General features: G+C 42.3%; 1 protein-coding gene across 10 annotated transcripts in view; it reads right to left on the minus strand.

Moving 5' to 3' along the window:
* Window positions 1-19,639, minus strand: part of LOC147012643 (uncharacterized) — a 131,897-nt gene continuing 112,258 nt past the window's right edge. For 9 of the 10 annotated variants that reach the window (XM_085853682.1, XM_085853680.1, XM_085853687.1 and 6 more), the window contains 14 exons: window positions 18,515-18,555; window positions 17,746-18,390; window positions 17,471-17,642; window positions 17,092-17,258; window positions 9,585-9,665; window positions 9,228-9,345; window positions 8,974-9,129; window positions 8,462-8,592; window positions 8,168-8,262; window positions 7,952-8,051; window positions 7,794-7,852; window positions 6,740-6,818; window positions 653-709; window positions 1-220 (listed from right to left, as the gene is read on the minus strand). In XM_085853682.1, the coding sequence (XP_085709808.1) occupies window positions 158-220; window positions 653-709; window positions 6,740-6,818; window positions 7,794-7,852; window positions 7,952-8,051; window positions 8,168-8,262; window positions 8,462-8,592; window positions 8,974-9,129; window positions 9,228-9,345; window positions 9,585-9,665; window positions 17,092-17,258; window positions 17,471-17,642; window positions 17,746-18,390; window positions 18,515-18,555 (1,964 nt within the window). In that variant the 3' untranslated portion in view covers window positions 1-157. The remainder of the gene's footprint in view (window positions 221-652; window positions 710-6,739; window positions 6,819-7,793; window positions 7,853-7,951; window positions 8,052-8,167; window positions 8,263-8,461; window positions 8,593-8,973; window positions 9,130-9,227; window positions 9,346-9,584; window positions 9,666-17,091; window positions 17,259-17,470; window positions 17,643-17,745; window positions 18,391-18,514; window positions 18,556-19,639) is intronic. The other variant, XM_085853685.1, reaches the window with a different exon arrangement.

Consider the following 19,639-nt stretch of genomic DNA (forward strand, 5'->3'; position numbering starts at 1 on the left):
TTATAATTCATTGTTTATTTAAAACCACAATAAAACAAGAACTTCAACTCACTAAAGCTAACTATGTAGTCTATTTAATTTCTTGAACAATAAACTGCACAGATTTGAAAAAAAAGGAAACATTGCATCTCATTGAATTTGGGTCGTCACGTGTCTGTTAACAGGAAGTAGAGAGAGACGACCACAAGCGTTTCCTCATGTGCCCCAACTCCTCTTGTTCCTGGGATGGACATTGCAAGGTCTGCATAAAGCCTTCGTGTCTCGAACGATAAAATAAAAATAGCTCTGTAACCGATTTTTGAAAATCTCGTGCTTGGAATAATGGCGTTTACTACTTGGATCTTGTTTTCAAGTTAATTTAGGCCAGTGGTTCTTAACCAGGGGTACGTGTACCCCCTGGGGGTACGAAGCATCAAAGCAGGGGGTACGATATATGGTGTCAAATTCAATACTGTATAGTACTTAAATTCCAATAATAACAATAATAATAATAAAAAATAAATAAATAAGTAATAAGAAAATTTTAGACAGGGGGTACGGGGAAATATTATGAAAGCTCAAGGGGTACGGGCACATAAAAAGGTTAAGAACCACTGCTTTAGGCTGTTTGATGAACTGCATTTATTCAGAAAGATGATGCAAAAGTACTCACCATTTCCTCCAGCATCATGTTCTTCATTTTACACAATTCCTTCGCAGTATCTGCAATCTGAGTACCGTACAGAAAGTCAACAAACATTTCCATGCTCATATTAGTACACACGTTTGTACTAATCGATGCTCACTCTTCCATTAACCATGAAATTTCCACCACCTTGCCCATCAAATTTCCTAGACGACCTCTCGAGACTATTGATTACATATGGTCAAGCTTTTTGGGGGGAAAAAGTCAACAGCTATTGCTTTCTTAAAACCCATTTCATAGTCATTGTTCCAATGAAGCAAATGGGCTGACAGGATGGCCTAGAGTTATGCACACTCACCTCTAAGCTGTCTAGCCTGGGTTTGAATCCTGACCCAGCGAAAACTGGCCTGGTGTTTTACAGGCATGGTGACTCATCAACGTGTGTGCTGTTCATTGGATGGACGTTAAAGGTCCCACAGTGTCCTTCACGAAGAGAAGGCGAACTATTGCCAGCACCCTGAACAAATTCTAATTTCCTGCCCGAACCAGCAGAGGGCATCAACGGCACAGCCGCACCTTTAGCCAACAATGCTACCCCAATGCCTTGTGCTGCATACAAACAACAGAAGAAACACTGAAGCAAATTGTGTTCATTCGGTTCTGTGCCCTTCTATCAATGATTGTCTGTGCCTTAAGCTGGATGCTTTACTATGAGGTCAAAGAAGACTTTATAAATGATGATCATCATTATTTTTGGTTTCGCAAAATGAGCCTGAGCAGGAAAATAAAGCCTGAATGTGTCGGGCTGCAATGAGGAGAGGATCGTTCCTGCCTGGCTGAGTCAGTGCTGCTCAAGCAATGGATGTATTGATCTGCCAAACAATTTTGTGTTCCTTCATGTATAGCACCAAGGGACAAATGAGCTATCACCTGAAGGTTAGACGAAGGACTAAAGGTTGGGGGTTGGGGATAAGGTTGGAATAAAAAACTATCATCATGGGAACACATGAACAAAATTTACTCCATCAACTATCACCCCCGTACCTAAAGCACTACTTTCCTCCTTGCCATCAGCAATCATTCATTTCACCCCTTCTATGATGTCTGTCTCCCTATATCCAGATTCAGTCTATTGAGAAGTCCAATTTGCAGAGCTTTCCTCCACACAACCATAAATTCATTTTCAAGTCCATTAACGATGTCAAACCTCTCCATGTCAGTACCCTTCCCCATGTCATCCCCTCCATGCCCACATCCTTAGAACCCCACCCATTCTCTGTGTCTCCCTCTTCAGCATCCATCCACTTCATGTCTCCCCTTTCTGCATCCCCCTCACCCTACCCCTTCAAAGCTCCCCCTTCCCACATCTTCCACATTACCCTGCCTCCTCTCATCTTCATCCTCACCCTGCCCTTTCCCAGCTTCCCCTTGTGCCCCCCCCCAACCACAGCAGTTTGCCCTCACCCTCCCAGCTTCCCCATGCCCCCATGCCAGCTTCCCCACCCCATCCCTTCTCCTAGCTCTACCACCCCCTTTTCACTTTCCTGCTCCCTGCTAACAGTGCATTCTCCCCTGTCGCTAACTGTGTAGACCTCAAACATCCGGAGCTTCCACTCCCACCTGACAGATCTCTCAATCCAGGCCACTATTCATGAACCAGATATCTGTTTAATTACTTTAATATCATCCTCCTTCCCACAGAACTCCTTTGTTTCTCTCACTGGCTATTGTCTCCTTCGATTTTATAGGCCTGAGCCCCGTCATGGTGGCAGAGTTGCGCTTTACATGAAGAACTCGCTTCTTCATGTGTGCCATGTTTGTTTTGTTCTGAACGTTTTGAACTTTCTTTCTGGACTTCACAGACTGCGTTATCAGATACCATTTGGAACATTTCTCTCCTTTTTGCTTGTTTTACCTTGTGGGCAATAGCCAACCATTCTTCCTTTAACTGTTGGCGGTGTTTGTTCCCCTCACGCCTCTGCTAACAGCGTAACTGGCACATCATCATATGGAAGAGAGGGATGGTGGTCATGGTGCTTTAATCATCTCCTTCAAGATGCATGTTTCTTGGGTCCTCTCCAGTGTGTGCAGTTACCTTTAATAATTTAGTGGCAGTCTCGGTCATGTCATTAAAATCACCCTCCACAATGACTTTCCCTTCAATGCTTTTGTGCAATGCACATTCCAACAAGTTTCATGAACTTTCAACTGTTATCCTTGACTGTAGTATAGATGTCTGTGCCATCGCTGAGACATGGTTCCCAATACTGCCACAAATCAGATAGCCTCAGTAATCCGATGTCGTCACAATCGGCCAATGCCCCGCCCGGACAGTGCCATTCAAGCTTTTGGCAAATGGATTTGCAATCACGATTGGATAGAAGTAATAAGCAATGCTGAAGTCAATTCACAATGGGATTGTTTTGTCCAAACTCTCTATTCTGCTATAGAAACACATTTTCCATTTCGCAAAGTCAAGTTGCATTCACAGGATACAGAATGGATTACCCCTGAAATTGTCATCGATTCACAGACAGCAAATATCATTTCACCGTAGAGATATCCAGAAATGGAAAAAATTAAGAAGCAAAGTCAAATCAAGTGTAGTGAAAGCTAAAACAGAGTATTATTTCCATGTGTCCAGCGTCTGAAACGTCTCAACCCCCTCAGCATGGTACCGTGACATTCGTGTTTCAACTGATGGTTAACAGGATGATGTGCCAACATGTGTGCCTGGAGGAGACATGAAGGATGACTTGATGATCCTGAACACTATTAATGATTGTTTTATTTCTGTTTTATGATCTAGACCCTCTTGATCAGACTTTACTTCCAACTCCGAAATCACGTCAAGCTGTAAACACCATGTGAAGTACAAAAAATATTGGCAATGATTCGCTATAAAACTTTGAGTCGGCCTGACGGTATAACTGCACACATTATCCGTGAGTTCTCTGTTGAGCTAGCAACTCCTCTAACTCATAATTAACTCCTCTTTTCAACAAGGAAATGCCCCAGATGTGTGGTAACGTGCCATAGTTGTCTCAAGACCCAAAACTCATCCTTCCTCTTTGGAAAAGATACACAAAGAACTTTGGCACAAGAAGAGGCCATTCAGATAATCATGTCTGCACTGCACCAACCCCACTATCATCACTAATCCACACAAGTCAATATCCCCATACCCCTTTATCTACAATGCATCTAGGTACCGATGTAAATCTCATTTAAACATGTCGACTCCTCCACTGCCACTATCTGTCCGGGGAGATCATTCCATGCATTAACCACTCTCTGACTAAAAGACCCCTGCCTTAAAACTGTCCTAACTCTCATCTTCTTTACCCTCAAGCTATGACTGCTGGTCCTAACACTGTCCACTCTTTTGAAAAATTCCACTTCACCTATCTTATCCACACCCTTCATTATTTTAAGCATCTCTAACAGATCCCCTCACAATCGCCTCCTTTCAAATGTATAAAGTCTTGTCTCCTTCAAACGTTCATCGCTTAGTCTAGCAAATCCTGGAATCAATCCAGTAGCTCTACGCTGTATCTTAACTCTATGGTAGCTGTATCCTTCCTCAGATGTGGTGACAAAAACGGCACACACTAAAGTGTTCAGAGAAAACGTTACTCCATGCTTTCTTGCGAAACGAGGACATGGGCAGGGTCTATGAGTGGTGAATTTGATTGGTTGTGATGACTAAAATGTCATAATATTTTGTCCAAGTATTGCTAAATGGAGGGTTTTGAAAGTGCCAAAAAGGCAATGTGTGTTTCTGGTGGTGGTTGTTGTTTAATACATAGTAAAGGCTCATGGAAGAGCTAGAACACAGAATGGATCAGGAGGCAACATAACAAAAGGAACAGCAGAAGAAGGGGGAAAATGCCAACAGCAGGTCCAACAGAGAAAATAGATTGAGATGGACAAAGAAGGGACAAGGGATGAACAAGAGAGATACAGAGGCAAAAGATCATGGTTTTGGATGGGGGGTGATATGAGATGGTGGTGGACAGCTGTCTTGAAGACCTGGAGGGAAGAAAAGTATTGAAGAGAATGTGAAAGTTGGTTCCATAGGTGGTGAAAAAAAGAGGAATGAATGAGTGGAGGTGAGCAGATATTCTCTTTTTTATGAGTTTTACTTGAAGGGGGTTGGTGTTGGACCACAAGCACCCTGCAGCTAACAGCACAGAAAGGGCAGTGGGTGCAAGACCAGAAAGGAGGCAGAAGAAGACAAAGCAACGACCGATCTGTCGGTGATGAAGTGAAAGGCCCATAAACCCAGCTTCATCGTGGGAGATTCTAGTGTTCAAGTATATAATTCAATTGAAATAAAATAAGGATTTTAATGGTCGTACAAAAAATAGTTCAAGAAGTTTACTGCCATTGATGCAGTGTCTTTTACACTATCTTATTTAGCATGTTACATTTGTTCTTTGTGCCTGTTATTTATGGCCTTTATGATGTCACGAAAACAGTAAGTTTCCTGTTTGGAATGAATTTCAATTTTGTTTGATGCTAGACAGGCAGACAGAGTAAAATTTTTTTTTTTTATCTCACTCCTCTCTGCGCATGTGCGATCGAGAAAAATTCGAGACAAAATGCTGCAAAACTACAAGTTCGTTTTCCTGATTCATGTTCCGATTCATGTTCAAAATCTAACATTCAAATGAAATTAAGTTGTTCCTCGATCATAAACTGATGTTTATAGATAGAAGGACAGACAGAGACAGAAGTGAACCAATTGCTTAACCCTGCTTTTTTCTTCTCATATGTGGGGTAAATCTTCAAGATGAGCCTCACAGTGTCAACACTTCCTCTTTTCATTTATGATTTATCCCCCTACAAATACAACCTTAATACAAGTTAAAACCAATATCTCTTGCAGATCATTTTGCTAAGATTACTGAAGCATTCAACGTTTTTTTTTTTTTTTTAGTGATAATCAATGACACTGCCGTTTGATGAACCACATACATTTAAGGAAGTAGATGACTTAACATTGGTTAATTGTTGTCAATCCCACCACCTTTAAAGTCCACAATTAGCAGCCAATAACCTTTTGAAATGGTCTCAAAGCAATGACATGAAATTAAACTGTGCAAAATGTGTCAAAATGGATATTTCATTTATGTGAGGTCCTCCAAATGAGCCGATTGTGCGGTTCGGAAACCATTCATTTGATAATGTATGCATGGCGAGAGTTTTAGGTGTTTACATTCAAAATTATTTAAAGTGGGAAGCTCATGTGGAGAATCTTGAGAAACGTACGAAGAGTAAGCTCCAGTTTTTACGTCTCTTGAGACGTTATGGCTTATTCTCCCAAGATTTGCTCACTACTTTTATAAGTAACATTTGGTTTGTCACCAAATATGCAGCACCTGTTTGGAATGGAGCATTTACAAAACAACAAAATTTCCACATTGAAAGAGTTTAAAAAAAAACATCCTCCGCAGAGTATTGGGATCCAAATATACAATGTCCTAACAAGTTCTGTCTCAGTACTCACTTGATGGCCTGGAAGAACTCACTTTGCATTGCATTCATGGAAAAAAAAAACTTAAAAACAAAATCAATTTGTACAATTTTTCCCCATTAATAGCTACACAATAACCCTTAAATGAACTTCCAAAATCCCAGGATTTAGTTGTAAAACAAACCGTTTGAATAAGAGTGCTTTACCTTAGTTCATATCTTTAATAAAAAGTGTATTGGATGTTGTCATAATTGTGCCCACTTGAAGTAATGTGATGTTAGCATTGTCTGTATGTTTATTTTAATAGTTATTCTCTTAATAGCACTCCACTGTATACTTCTGTACCCCTCTGTGCACTTTCGTACCCCACTGAATACTTCCTACCCCACTGTATACTTTCCTATCCCACTATGTACTTTTGTTGCCCACTGTATACTTTCGTACTCCACTGTGAATGGTAAGAATGGGAAACGGTAACTGTTATACCATTCAAGAATGTGAATGAACCTTGAAGTTATGGAATAATGTCATGGAAGCATCAAATAATGTTCAAAACAAAAATTCTAAATTCATTTTTTGTAACCACAAACAGCACAGCAATATTGGCTGTGTGTCTCCAACACAACCACACTTGCCACTGTTTGCAGCTCATTTTGTGCACTTTCATTGTCTTGGCAGGGATTAATCTTCCAGGCAGCTTTTATTCTCTCACCTCTGAAAGTAGACACAAGAAAATCTTAACATGACCATTTGTACATTTGTGTAGATGCTAATTTCAGTACAAAACTAGCAGTCTGGGTTGGTGGCACAAGAGAATAAAAACATAAAAATACGAACGAGTTCATAGAACACGTTACCCTGCGTCGTGGTTCAAGTATATATGTACTTCACTTGAAATAAAATAATGATTTTAAAGATCGTTTAAAAAAAATTCTGGAAGTTTAACCCTATCGAAGCATTCTTAAAAACCACCCTATATTTAACATGTCCACGTACTGCAAAACTGGAGGTTCTTAGAAGTGATAAGAAGGTGATTTGTGCTCTCCAGTGTTCAAGTATATAATTCAATTTAAATAAAATAAATATTGTAAAAGTCGCATGAATAAATGAATTCTGGAAGTTTACTGCCATTGATGCAGTGTCGATTACACCACTCTATCTAACATGTTGCATTAGTTATTTGTGCCTGTTGTGTGTGTCCGTTATGATGGCCTAAAAACAGTGTTTCCTGTTTGGAATGATTTTCAAATTTGTTTCACTGCCAGAGTAAAAAAAGAAAAATCTCACTCCTCTCTGCACATGTGGGATCGGGACAAATTCAGAGACAAAGTAATGTACTGTTAAACTGAAGGTTTGTTTTACAATTCACTTTCAAAACACAACATTCAATTTAAACAAGTCATTCCTCAATTATAAACTGACATTTACAGGCAGACAGATGGACAGATAGATATGAACCAATTGCTTAACCCTTCTTTCCGCTTCACGTTTGCAAGGCAAAAATGGTTTGAGTCATCCCCTGTGAAGGATCACAAGGTGCTGACTTTCGGGCTTTACCCTTGGTCAGGGCAAATGAGGGTAAAAGGTAAAGCCCAAAATGTCCGCACATTGTGATCCTTCACAGGGGATGACTCAAACCATTTTATGCATTTGAACACTAATAACCGTTCAAAAATGGCGTGGACTTGCCTTTCTATCTGTTTTTGTCGGATGGATGACAGGTGTTTGCACTGTTGTCTCCAGAATTTCTGCAGACATGGATATTTTTTGAGTACACCATGGTGGTTAACATATTGATTATCTTCACATGTTCATTTTGATCTCTCCAGACCACGTGTCCCACTCACCAACGTGTCCTCTTCAATCTTCCTCAGAATCTTTGAATCTTCTTCTGCTCCTTGGAACTCCTGGCGAATCGCCTTTTCTAAGATCTGTCCACGACTCATTCTGCCAGACACAACCAAGTGAAACACCTGCTGGAAAGAATGTTCTTCATCTGTGGGAAAGGGGCAGTGTGGAAAGTGCTTGTATGGATATAAAAAATAATCTCCTGCAGACCTCACCGTTGCTTTTGTAGATGATTCCACATGAGTTGCATCCGTTTAATGGCGGTGCTCATTTGCCGTTGCGTGAAGGCTTCAAATTTGGCATATTTATTCTGACAGAAAAACAAACCCAAAACAAAAACAGCAATTCCTCAGTGACATGTACTCATAAGAACAGGAACTATCTTCAAACGGTTAAGAAAGTTGAAAGCAAAATTGGAACCCCGTACTACCTGGACATGTACATTGAGCTTCCACTCTCCCTCTGTTACATGTAAAAGAGTCAATAATTCCAAAGTCATGCTGCAGTACCTGCAGCAGCTTCTTGACATTCTTGCAAAATTTCTTCAGGCTGCTGCTAATATTGCACTCTGGGTTGGAATCTACGTCGGATACTGGCGGAGTGGTCTGTGCCTTATACAGAGTCTTAAACTTGCTGGAACCTGGAAAGATAACCATTCCATGTGCACACATTGGCTAGATTTGGTGATGATTGCAGAGGTTAAATTTTCAGGGTGTTTTGTGGTAGTTTATGCTCCAAATAAAGCGGTACAATCACCTGCCTCTCTTCAGAGCATTTTTACACAAGGAAGTTTCGATTCACAACTGCAGTTAAGGCAGAACTTTTAGCAACTGGACAAAAGCTTTGGATTTCACTAAGGCACCTATGGAATTTCAGGATGATTTGTTCAGCTTAGTTTCTATGGAAGTAGTGTAAGAGGCTGTCCACTAAATTGCATGTTGCAAATGATTGGAGAAAAAACAAACAAACAAAAAAAAGGGTAAACAGTTAGCAAACCTCATGTGGATTTCATACACTATACCTTTCTGTAAAGTGGAACTTTTCACAAAATTATCACGAGATATTTTGCTCTGTTTTGGTGATGGGATACTAGCAGAAATGTCCTCTTCACTCAGCTCTCCAGTGGTATCTTCTTCAATGACAGGTTTACGCTTCGAGGCATGACGTTTGTTCAGCTCTATAAAGGCAATCATCCCCTCACAGCTCCCAAAAGATCTAGAAATAAACAGGAATGCAATGCAATCCTCAACATTTGGAAAAGCTTATATACCTTACCAGGCTCAAAATGTAACTTTTCTGCAGGTCCACAAATCAAGCTTGATACTTTGGGCTGCATCGTTCTCGGGAAAGTGCAAAGCGAACCTTCGAGATGTCCATCACCATGGAGCTTCATCTTGTACCAAAAAAAAGCACAAAACATGGTTGTTAAACAAGTGCTTTCAAAGATAACAGCTCCACCTTCTGGAAAAATGAAATATCATTTTGAGATAAATCTAAGGTGGTATTTTCACCAGCAGTAATATACATGAGGGCTTGTATTGTTTGTCGGTTTATATCAGACCAGCTATTGCCCGTCAGTTTATATCAGTGTGAATCCCACTAGTACCAGTACGGTTTGACCCAGACACTCACTGTGGAATTTTGTATCGGAGATGAGAGCTCAACTTCCTCATCTGAAAATGATGGTACTGTTGGAGAATTGGCTGTTCTCTGCTGCATGGTGAATAAACAAAAAAAAACATAATGCTAATATGCAAATAGGCAGTAATTTTGTCATCCAGATAAATCTTTACAACCTGGACCCTTTAAAAGAATTGTAAACAGTCAGAGGTTGTTTAAACAAAGCTGGATACTCGTAAAATAAATAAATAAATGGCGAAACAGCAGAAACAAGAGCAAAACCAACTCGAGGTTTTCTCAAACAAGACAAAAGCTCAGAAAATGCATCTGAGCCTTGAATTTTTTTGGGGGGGGTTTAAACATGTTTTGCAAATATGGATTCTCCCAATTAGAAACAACTGCATCGGGAATGAACTTGGAGACAACTTCATGAAAAGAATGTTTCAACGCAACTACTAGATTGTTAGCAGCAACTGCAGTGAATCCAGCCACAGTGAAATGCAATTGTTAAAGGTCAACTACGTATATGTATGCAAAGGAGGGGGAGGTAAATTAAGATTAAAAGTAAAGTTTTAAAAAGCAAACATGCGAATAAGAAAAACATGCTTTTAAAAAGCGAATAAGGATCGTGGAGAAAACAGAGGATAGGTGAATTGGGGGAGAAAAAAGAGAAAAGGGATATATGTGGCATATGAAATAAGGTGAGAAGATATAGGATGGGGTAGGGAGGTGAATCTGGGCCAAAACTTTGCTTTTTATCCTCACCCATTCCCAAAAGGATTGGAGAGGGTATTGTAATTGGCCTGTGTATCGGCATGAAGATCTACTTTAATTAAGCTCATTCATTTTAAGATCTCACGCAATCTTTAAACCAAGCTGAGGTTCTGTGTTGGTAACTGATGTTAGTGTGATATGCATATTTTATTCACACCAAAGGGGAAGGGTTGAGTCAAAAAAACCAAGAGGGGCCCCTGGGGTGAAAAAGCAAAAAAGGAAGATGGGCAAATAAAATTAGGATGGGTGTGCTGCAGATGATTGGCCCTTAGTAAAATAAAGAGGGGGTGAGGGACTTCAGGGAACGTTAAAGAAATTTAAGGAGCGTTGCAGATGGTACCAACAGTGCAAACTAGTAGCCTCAGGAAGGGCTTCCCAGAATCCCATTCTCGGTGGGGCTCCAGTTGTGAACTAGCAGAGAAGAGGACTGAAAATTACATGCCAGATGATGAGGTGGCCTCTAAGGATGCTACACCCAGGTTGTGGCCTCTAGCTTTCTGGCGGCAAGCCTGTGGGAACACTGACTCCAACGATCCCGTCTAGCAGGCACTGCAGAACTGGGAAAACAACCCCGTAAGGCAGAAAGAATCCCCAAAAAACAACAACCCCTGCCCCCCCCTCAAGAGTTTGCATCAGAATCAATGTTCTGCTGAAGGCTCCTAAGAGATATGGTGGGACCACCCCAGGCAGTTGCGGTCAGTCTACTACCCCTTATGCGGACAGCCTACTAACATCTTATGCGGCACAGCCTACTACCTCGTTATGCAGACAGCATGTGGGGCCTTAACTAAACAAGAGTGCAGTGAAAGAGAAATATCAGTGTCAATGCCATAAATGACTTTATCAAGTACAATGCTTTGAGGCATGTCGTAAAATATCGGTGCATTTTACACTATAGAATAGGTGACTTTGAATGTTAAAGCCCATACATTGGCTTGAATGAACCACCACCCTTGTTCAATGTGGTTTTTGTATAAAAGCTAAAATTTAACAGGAATGAGATAAAACATTGATTCAGTTAAAATGAAAGCAGTCAACAACATGCAGCGAGGATAATTTTGCTCTTCGATATTCCAATGCTGGATCTATTGGGTTGGGTGCATCTACTGAGTGAGTACTTGATCCTAATAAAGTGATTCAGGTATCCATCGGGCATTCTGGGTGCAATGTGCACAACACTGGATATACTCACAATACTCCATTTAATTACAGCTTTGTTTCTAACAAGTATTTTGAGACTCTAACAAAAGCAGAGCATTGCAATGGCTGTTTAAGTTGTATGGATCACTTCCGGTTCCGGTTTTGTTGTATTGATCACTTCCGTTGTTTAAGTTGTATTGATCACTTCCGGTTCCGGTTTTGAGCGGCAAGAGGTCTCCTTCGGGGCTCCCTGCTGACTTTCTCAAAGTTAAGTTCCGGTTGTTATTTGTCCCGTTTTAACTGTTTAATTTTCTCACCTACATGTTAATGTGTGTTCCTAGTTCGGTTTTGTTTCAAAAATCGTGCTATTTTGTGAGTATTTATGTCGACGTTCTTACCTGGTGTTTGAGGCCTAGTCCTAGGCTTGAGGCCTACCGGTTCCACTCGGTGTTCGATCGTTTATTTTTGTTTGTTTGTTTGTTTTTTCTCCCCATTACCTTCAATTTCTATCCTCCCCATTACCTTCAATTTTCATCCTCCCCACTTTCCAAACATCCCCCATTCTCCCAACTAATCTCTTTCTTATCTCAAAAAAAAAAAAAAAAAAAAAATATATATATATATATATATATATATATATATACCCAACAACAACAACAACAACACGCTCACCTTCTCCCGATTCTGCTACTTCTTCTTCCTCTTAACTTCCTCCTCGTCTTCCTCGATTTATTTTTTTTTTTTTACACTTCCATGACCTAATCTGTTGAACTCTCTCATACATTAATATTACAACAAAAACGATCTTATAATGCTTCATCTTCCTCTCTCACACATGTGGTACTCTTTACTGTTTCACAATGCACTACTCTTCTGCTATTTTAACAGACTGCTCTCATTTCGACCTCTCCTTCATTCCTTGCCTAAAAAATCCAACTATTACAGCGCTTCTTCTCTCCATGCTCTGAATTCGCCTTCATTGCATCCATCAAGAATTGTGTTAAATCGCATCTCTGACCTAAAACTTTTAAAAACCACAGTTTGCCATGGATGCTCGCTTTCCATCAACCATTCTTTTTTTCCAACTTCAGTGCCAACTCACCCCCTCACCCCTCACTCTCACTCTCAAAGCAACCATCCCACTCTTCTCCCTCCAAGCCTCCCTCTCACCTCTTTCAAAAATTCCCCCTCACCTTTCTCCCACCTTTCATCCCCCTCACTCTTCCTTCTCTAAGTTGCCCCCCTCTCATCCACCAACCTGCCTCCCTCCACTGCCCTCTCACCTCCATCTCTTCACTCCACCTCCTCAAATCCTCAACTGCCATCTTCCTTGTCTCTTGTCCCCCCTCTCTCCCAGCACCACAGAGCCTTTTCTCCTCCTCATTCGGCCCCCTCCCTCGCTATTCTGCAATACCCCACACTCCTTCAGCAACCCTCCTTACCTCCCCCCTCTTCCCTCGTCCTACCCTCCCCCGCCCCTCCACCTCCTGCACCCAAAGCCTCCTCCCCTACCTCTTCATTAAAAGTGTGGACCTCAAATATCCGGGGCCTTCGCTCAAACCTTTCAGATCTTTCCATACAGGTTGCCACTGACAAACCAGACATTATCTGCCTAACAGAAACTTTCCTCTCCCAAGACGTGTCTGACTCCCAAGTATCTCTCCCTGGTTACTCCCTCTTACGGTATGACAGACCTGAGTCTCGTCCTGGTGGAGGTGTTGCTCTCTTCATCAAAGACTCTATTCCTCACTCTCCCTGCACTGCTCTCACTCCCCCACACCCCCAGGAATACCTCTGGCTTCGGCTTCCCCTCCACTCCCACCTCATGTTTATATGTGTACTGTACCGTCCACCGAACAGTGATGACTCCATCTACACCTCACTCTCCGAAAACATGGACCATCTTCTATCTTCTCATCCAAACTCTCTCTTCCTCTTATGTGGCGACTTCAATTGTCATCACGCCAGTTGGCTAGGTGTGGGTACCTCTCTCACCTGCCATGGGACATCAGCAAAAGCTTTCTGCGACTCATTGGGACTGACTCAATCGGTCAACTTCCCGACCCGGATCTCAACCAATGGTACTCCATCTCTTCTGGATCTGATTTTGACAAATTTCCCTGACAATATCTGCTGCTCTTCCTTTGCTCCAATTGGTTCTTCTGACCACGTCCTTGTTAAAGTGGACATCTCTCTGGCTGTTATCAGAGAACCACCTCACCGCCATCGAGTCTGGCATTTCACTCAAGCCGACTGGCAGGGTCTCCGAGCAGCCATCAAACTTACAGACTGGTCTCCTATCACTACTTTCTCAAACATCAACTCATCCTGGGAATTCTTTCAAAGAAACTTGCTCTCCCTCATGCACAGATTTATCCCCTCTCGTGTTCAGTTGTCTTACCCTTCCTCCCGCCCTTGGTTTACTGAAGCTTGTGGCGAGGCAGTTGTCCTGAAACAACTTGCCTTTGCCTCATGGAAAGCAAACCCAACTGAGGGCAATCTCAGTTCTTTCCACAAAGCTCGGAACAAGTGTGTATCTACCCTCAGGAGAGCCAGAAAACAACATCTTTCTCATCTCAAGTCTGAACTCTCAAACCTCTCTCCCTCCTCAAAATCCTGGTGGCGTTTAATCAAATCTGTTTCTGGTGTATGTTCCCCCTCCATCCCCTCCCTTACCTCAAATGGCCGCACTGCTGATTCCACACGTGATAAAGCTGAATGTCTAAACTCGGTGTTTGCAGCTAAATCTTGTGTCCTAAACCCATCACTATCTCTACCCACTTTACCCAGTCGCACCCAACTGTCCCTGGACTCTGTATCCTTTTCTCCTGACAAGGTGGAGAGCTTGCTTTCAAACCTCGAGTCAGATTCTGCAACCGGTCCAGACGGCATCAGCCCACGTGTCCTCAAAGCCTGCTCTTCTGCTCTTGCTCACCCTCTCTCTGTTCTATTCACCCTCTCATTTTCCCAAGGTCATCTGCCATCTGCTTGGAAATCTGCTAACATCACTGCCCTGCATAAAAAGGTGCAAAAACAGATCCCTGTAACTATAGACCAATCAGCCTTCTCCCAATCATCAGCAAGGTTATGGAATCCATCATCGCTTCAGACATGAAATCCTTCCTCTTCTCCAATGGCTTGATTTCCAATCATCAATTTGGTTTCAGACCAGGTCACTCTACCCTAGATATGCTGCTACTGCTCTCCCATCAATGGATGGAGGTCCTCAATGCCAGACAGGAAATCCGAGCCGTATCCCTGGACATATCACGTGCTTTTGACACAGTCTGGCACCCTGCCCTACTCACCAAACTCTCTTCCCATGGTATTCAAGGCCATCTCCACTCATGGCTCGCAGACTTCCTCTCCTGTCGCAGTCAACGTGTGGCCCTAAATGGAGTTCTTTCATCCCCTCTTCCTGTGCAGGCTGGAGTTCCTCAAGGTAGCGTTCTGGGCCCTGTTCTTTTTCTGGTTTTCATCAATGATCTCTCGGACTCTCTGGAAAATCCTCTATTTCTCTTTGCCGATGACTCCACCCTCTGCCGTACCATCTGTCATCCCTCAGACCGGCAAGCAGCAGCTTCTTCGCTCACTGCAGATCTGGATAAAATCACAAACTGGTCCAACACGTGGAACATGTCTTTCAATCCAGACAAATCTCACACTCTCACTATGTCTCTTCGAAAGGACCGTTTAGAAAACCCCCATCCACTTTCTCAACAATCCTCTGGAAGAAGTCTTTTCTTTCAAGCTTCTGGGTCTCACTATCTGCCATGACCTTTCCTGGGAAAGTCACATTTCCAACCTTGCCTCAAAAGCCAGTCGCCGACTGGGAATCCTCCGTCGTGCAAAGTCCTTCCTCGGCCCTCTTGAGCTCCTGACCACTTACAAAGCTTTTGTCCGTAGCCTGATGGAGTACTGCTCTCCCCTTTGGGCTGGTGCTCCTGCCTCCCACCTTTCTCGACTTCACGCTGTCGAAACCAGGGCTTTTAAGATCATTGGCATCTCCCGCAATGAAGCTGAGTCTTTGGGCCTCTCACTCAATCACCGCAGGTTGGTCGGTGGTCTTTCTGTCTTCTACCGACTCCTCTCCAGCCTTGCCCCCCTGCTCTCTCTGCGATTTGTCCCAACCACATTTCCACAGGGCGCTCAAGGTCCGCCAACAACCCCCTTCTGGTACAACTACCAAAATCACGAATCACTGCTCATCTTCACTCTTTCATTCCTCTTTTTTCCCGCCTTTGGAATAAACTTCCTCACTCTATTCTTTCCCATTCTTCCCTCCAGGCTTTCAAAACAGCTGTTCACCACCACCTCTTATCTTCCCCCATCCAAATCCTCGATCTTTTCTACCCCCGATAATCCACCCAAGCCCACTTCCTTCAATTCTCCTGCTTTCCTTCCTGAAAGTCCCTGTAATGTCCATCTTCTCCTCGCCATGTTCCCCGTCCCATCCCCATCCCTCTCCCTTCCACAGTTCACCTGTGTCTGTTCCCCAATGATTTGTCCCTTCCACTCCCGCCCCTCTTGTCTCATGCCTCCTTGCTGTGAGTTGTGTGTTAGCTCTCATACGAGCCTCGACCAAGGTATACAAAAAAAAAAAAAAAAAAAAAAAATAAAATGGATGAAATGGGATTTGTCGGCAGTGGTACATGTTTAATTCATAGTTTGTCAGTAAAGCAAGAAAATTATTACGTCTGCCACCGAAGGTGAAGGTGGTCATGTTTTCACCCCTTTCTGTCTGTTTGTGTGCAGGATATCTCAAAAAGTTGTGGACGGATTTGGATGAAATTTTATTGACAGATCGGGTGTGTGACAAGGACGAACTGGTTAGATTTTGGTGAAGACTGGATCCGGATCCGACGACTAGAATTTTAAAAAGTGATTCTTCACCATTGACAGATAGGGCTCCAAAACGATATAAAGCACGATATTTCAAAAATGTATTGGGCCAGATATGTTCTCATGGATCAGGCATTACAGGGCAGAGGTATGTGCTCTATTGAGTTTTCTAGTTCGACAATGTAGATCTCTTCAAAATTTTAAGAAAAAAAGAAAATGGTTGCTCCTTTCACCAAGTTAAGGTTTACTTATCGGCTACACAATGACATATATTTCACACATAACAAGTATGTGTAATGGAGCAGAGAATATTCCTGTGATACATTTCGTAAATGCACATGCCATGCCCAAAGTGTAATTGAAGCAATCATTTACAAATGCTCATCCTAATAGTATGGACGTTAAACTGGGCATCTCATCTTCCAGCATTAGTTGGTGGATGATAAAGATTCCACGGTGTATCCTTTGCGAAGAATTGCCGAGCTATCTCCGGCACCCTGAAAAAATTACAAATTCCTGCCCTGACCTACAGAGGGCACTGCATCAGCTACATAGCTGCATCCTCAGCCAATGATGCTAGCTTGCAGTTTTGTGCTGCATAAGAAAAAATTAAGAAGATCTGAAAAGTAGCACTCTAATATTAATTTTCCAGGATTTGCTTATGCACGTGACACATTCTGGGAGGCCGTTTGGTGTCCTGGAGAACATGCTGTTAGGATAAAGCCTGCAATGTGGATAATGCTCCAGAGTAAATCAGACTCACCGATGAAAGAACAAAGGATTGGAAATTGAAATTATTATGAAAGTGAGTAATATGATCTCTTCTTCCCAAGGTTCCCTTGAAAACCCCGCTTAGCTTCACCGGCGATGGGCTCAGTGATAGCTCAGAAGCTGGGAAATCAAACTCAGCTGCATCATTTGCTTGTGCACCTAAATCAGACAAGGTCCATGGGAACTTCACAACACTACAGGCACAGGCATTAACTACAGCACAGTATAAACACAAACAAATACATGATAATATATTCATGATTACATTACTGAGCCCATGTGGAGTATAACTGGCTGATACAGCCGGGGAGCAAATGGAGGAAATTAGTAGAGCATCAGAATGCAGACACAGCAAATGCATTTGGTGTCACCTGGATGAAAGCACGCACTTTTGAGAAGTTCCACATCCATGGGAGATGAATAATTGTATGGATGGTAAAGATCGTGCTCTGCCGTTTTTTGAGTTTTCTCAGCGTTGCGCTTCCGTTTCACATTGTCTTTTAAACTCAAACTGTCCTTATTGCCACCTGCTGACCTGCTTCTCTGAATGAACATGAACAAAGACAACAATGTTAAACCCAACATACTACTCGTTCCCAAAAAGACAACACCCTGAACAAGTTTAATGAGCAGTGAAACATCGTACCTCATTGGAGCTTCCTTGAGGCAAAATGGTGATACTGGAGATGCACAAGTCTCTTTTAGGAGCACATTTGGGAATATTTTTGCAGCTGTACTGTAACAAAGCTCTTGTCGATGCCTCTGGCGGGTCATTCTTTCCTTTGCCTTGTCTGAAAATCTCTCTCTCATCAGTGGGTCTGTTCAATAAATGAAAGACAGTTTCTTTGGATCTGTCCTGGAGGACATTGTTTGTACGAGGCCTCAATGAAGGTTTTTTCTGATCCTTCAAAGTTATTAGGCCAGCTGTAGACACAGACGCATCAGTTTTCCTTTGTTTTGATTTCTCGTTCGTGGACACGTGTCTTATGAGCTCTGGAGCTATCAGTGAGTTTTTACCCGATACGCCATTGGCTCGGTCCATGCCCATTGCAGGAGAATGTAATGCACACAAAGTGGTGACCTCATTTGAACAAACACCAACATCATACACTTCCCCATGGTTCTCATCACTTTGGGTTTCTTTCAATGGCCAAGTTGCAACTTCCTCCAAGTGATTGCTCTCATAATTGGTTCGTGGCAAGTCAAGCAACTCTTGCTCTCTGACAGATTTAGATTTCGTTATATTTGCCTTATGGCCTTTCTGTTTGCTCTTTTGCATACCCAAAGAAATCTGCACAACCACAGCATACAAACATCATCCATATTCCCACCAATAGGCATACAATGGCATTTACTGTAAGAGCAAAAGAAAAATCAAATCCAGGATTGAAACATTCATTAAGTTTCAAACTCACATCAGAGAGTGCACTTGGGCTTGACTGACATGTTTTGTTTGCTGCAAAGATGAGGAACTGTTATTGGAAATGACTCGTATGAAAAGTGGTTGTGGGAAGGGCGGTGGGCAGCATAGCAAACATTTTACCACCATTCATTCGACAGAGAGGCATGATTTTTTTAAACTTCAAGAGACAATCTACTCTCGTGTTCAAACTCTACATGTTTTGATTTCGTATAAGGGGTACTCTCAATATGCCACGTACTCTTTCTCAAATACATCCAATGTATTATCATTTAGAAGGGGTGAACAATGCTTGATGTCCAGATGCAATATATAACCTCATCGGTGCAGTAAGTATTTCTTATCAGTGACTAAAAAGCGTACACATTAGTAGAAATACAAAATGTACCTCCATAGATAGGGCAAACCTATTGCAGTTCCCATCTGCATGCTTAACTCATAATGCTGAGATACCAGATTTGAATCCCATATACTATGTTGATTTGTCCATTATCTACGAATGCCTTTGTAAAAATACAGACATCTTCTTTTCCCACTGTAATGAATCCTCAAGGTCCTTTGTCAGCTTTAGGGCTTGGCCACACCAACCAATTTCCTCCAATATGATGCAACTGGATGGTCTTGTCATAGAAAATCTGTTGGTGTGGACGGTTGGTCATGTAAAAGATAAATCTACTGGCAGGTAAAAAAACAAAAGCGAATGTGCTTCCACTGAGCCAATCAGAGTGAACATCACTGCCTCATGCTTTCTTCCCAAACCAAAATGGAGAACTTCTGGAGTGAAGAATCTGACGATGAGCTGATTCAACGATGACAGAAAAAAAACCTGCTTTGTACGTCCAAAGGTTATTGTAATTATATTTCATAAAATAAGGCCCTAAGTGAAATGGCAGAGACCCTTGGGTACTGTACTTTTGGCGTGTGCGCATGGCAGAGGAACCAATCATTGATCGCATTCTTGGCTTTCGACGCATGGCAGAGGAACCAATCACTGCTCATCTTCTTGGTCACGGCGCAAGTTAAGACTGCCAGTCGATTGGCATCCTACTGTGTTGGTGTATCCTTCTGTGTCATAGGCGCAGCAACTTTTCACGATTACCTATGATTATCCCACGAATGT

Source organism: Eptatretus burgeri, chromosome 14, assembly GCF_056783735.1.
Source record: "Eptatretus burgeri isolate ZD-2024b chromosome 14, Ebu_testis_v1, whole genome shotgun sequence".
Taxonomy (NCBI): domain Eukaryota; kingdom Metazoa; phylum Chordata; class Myxini; order Myxiniformes; family Myxinidae; genus Eptatretus; species Eptatretus burgeri.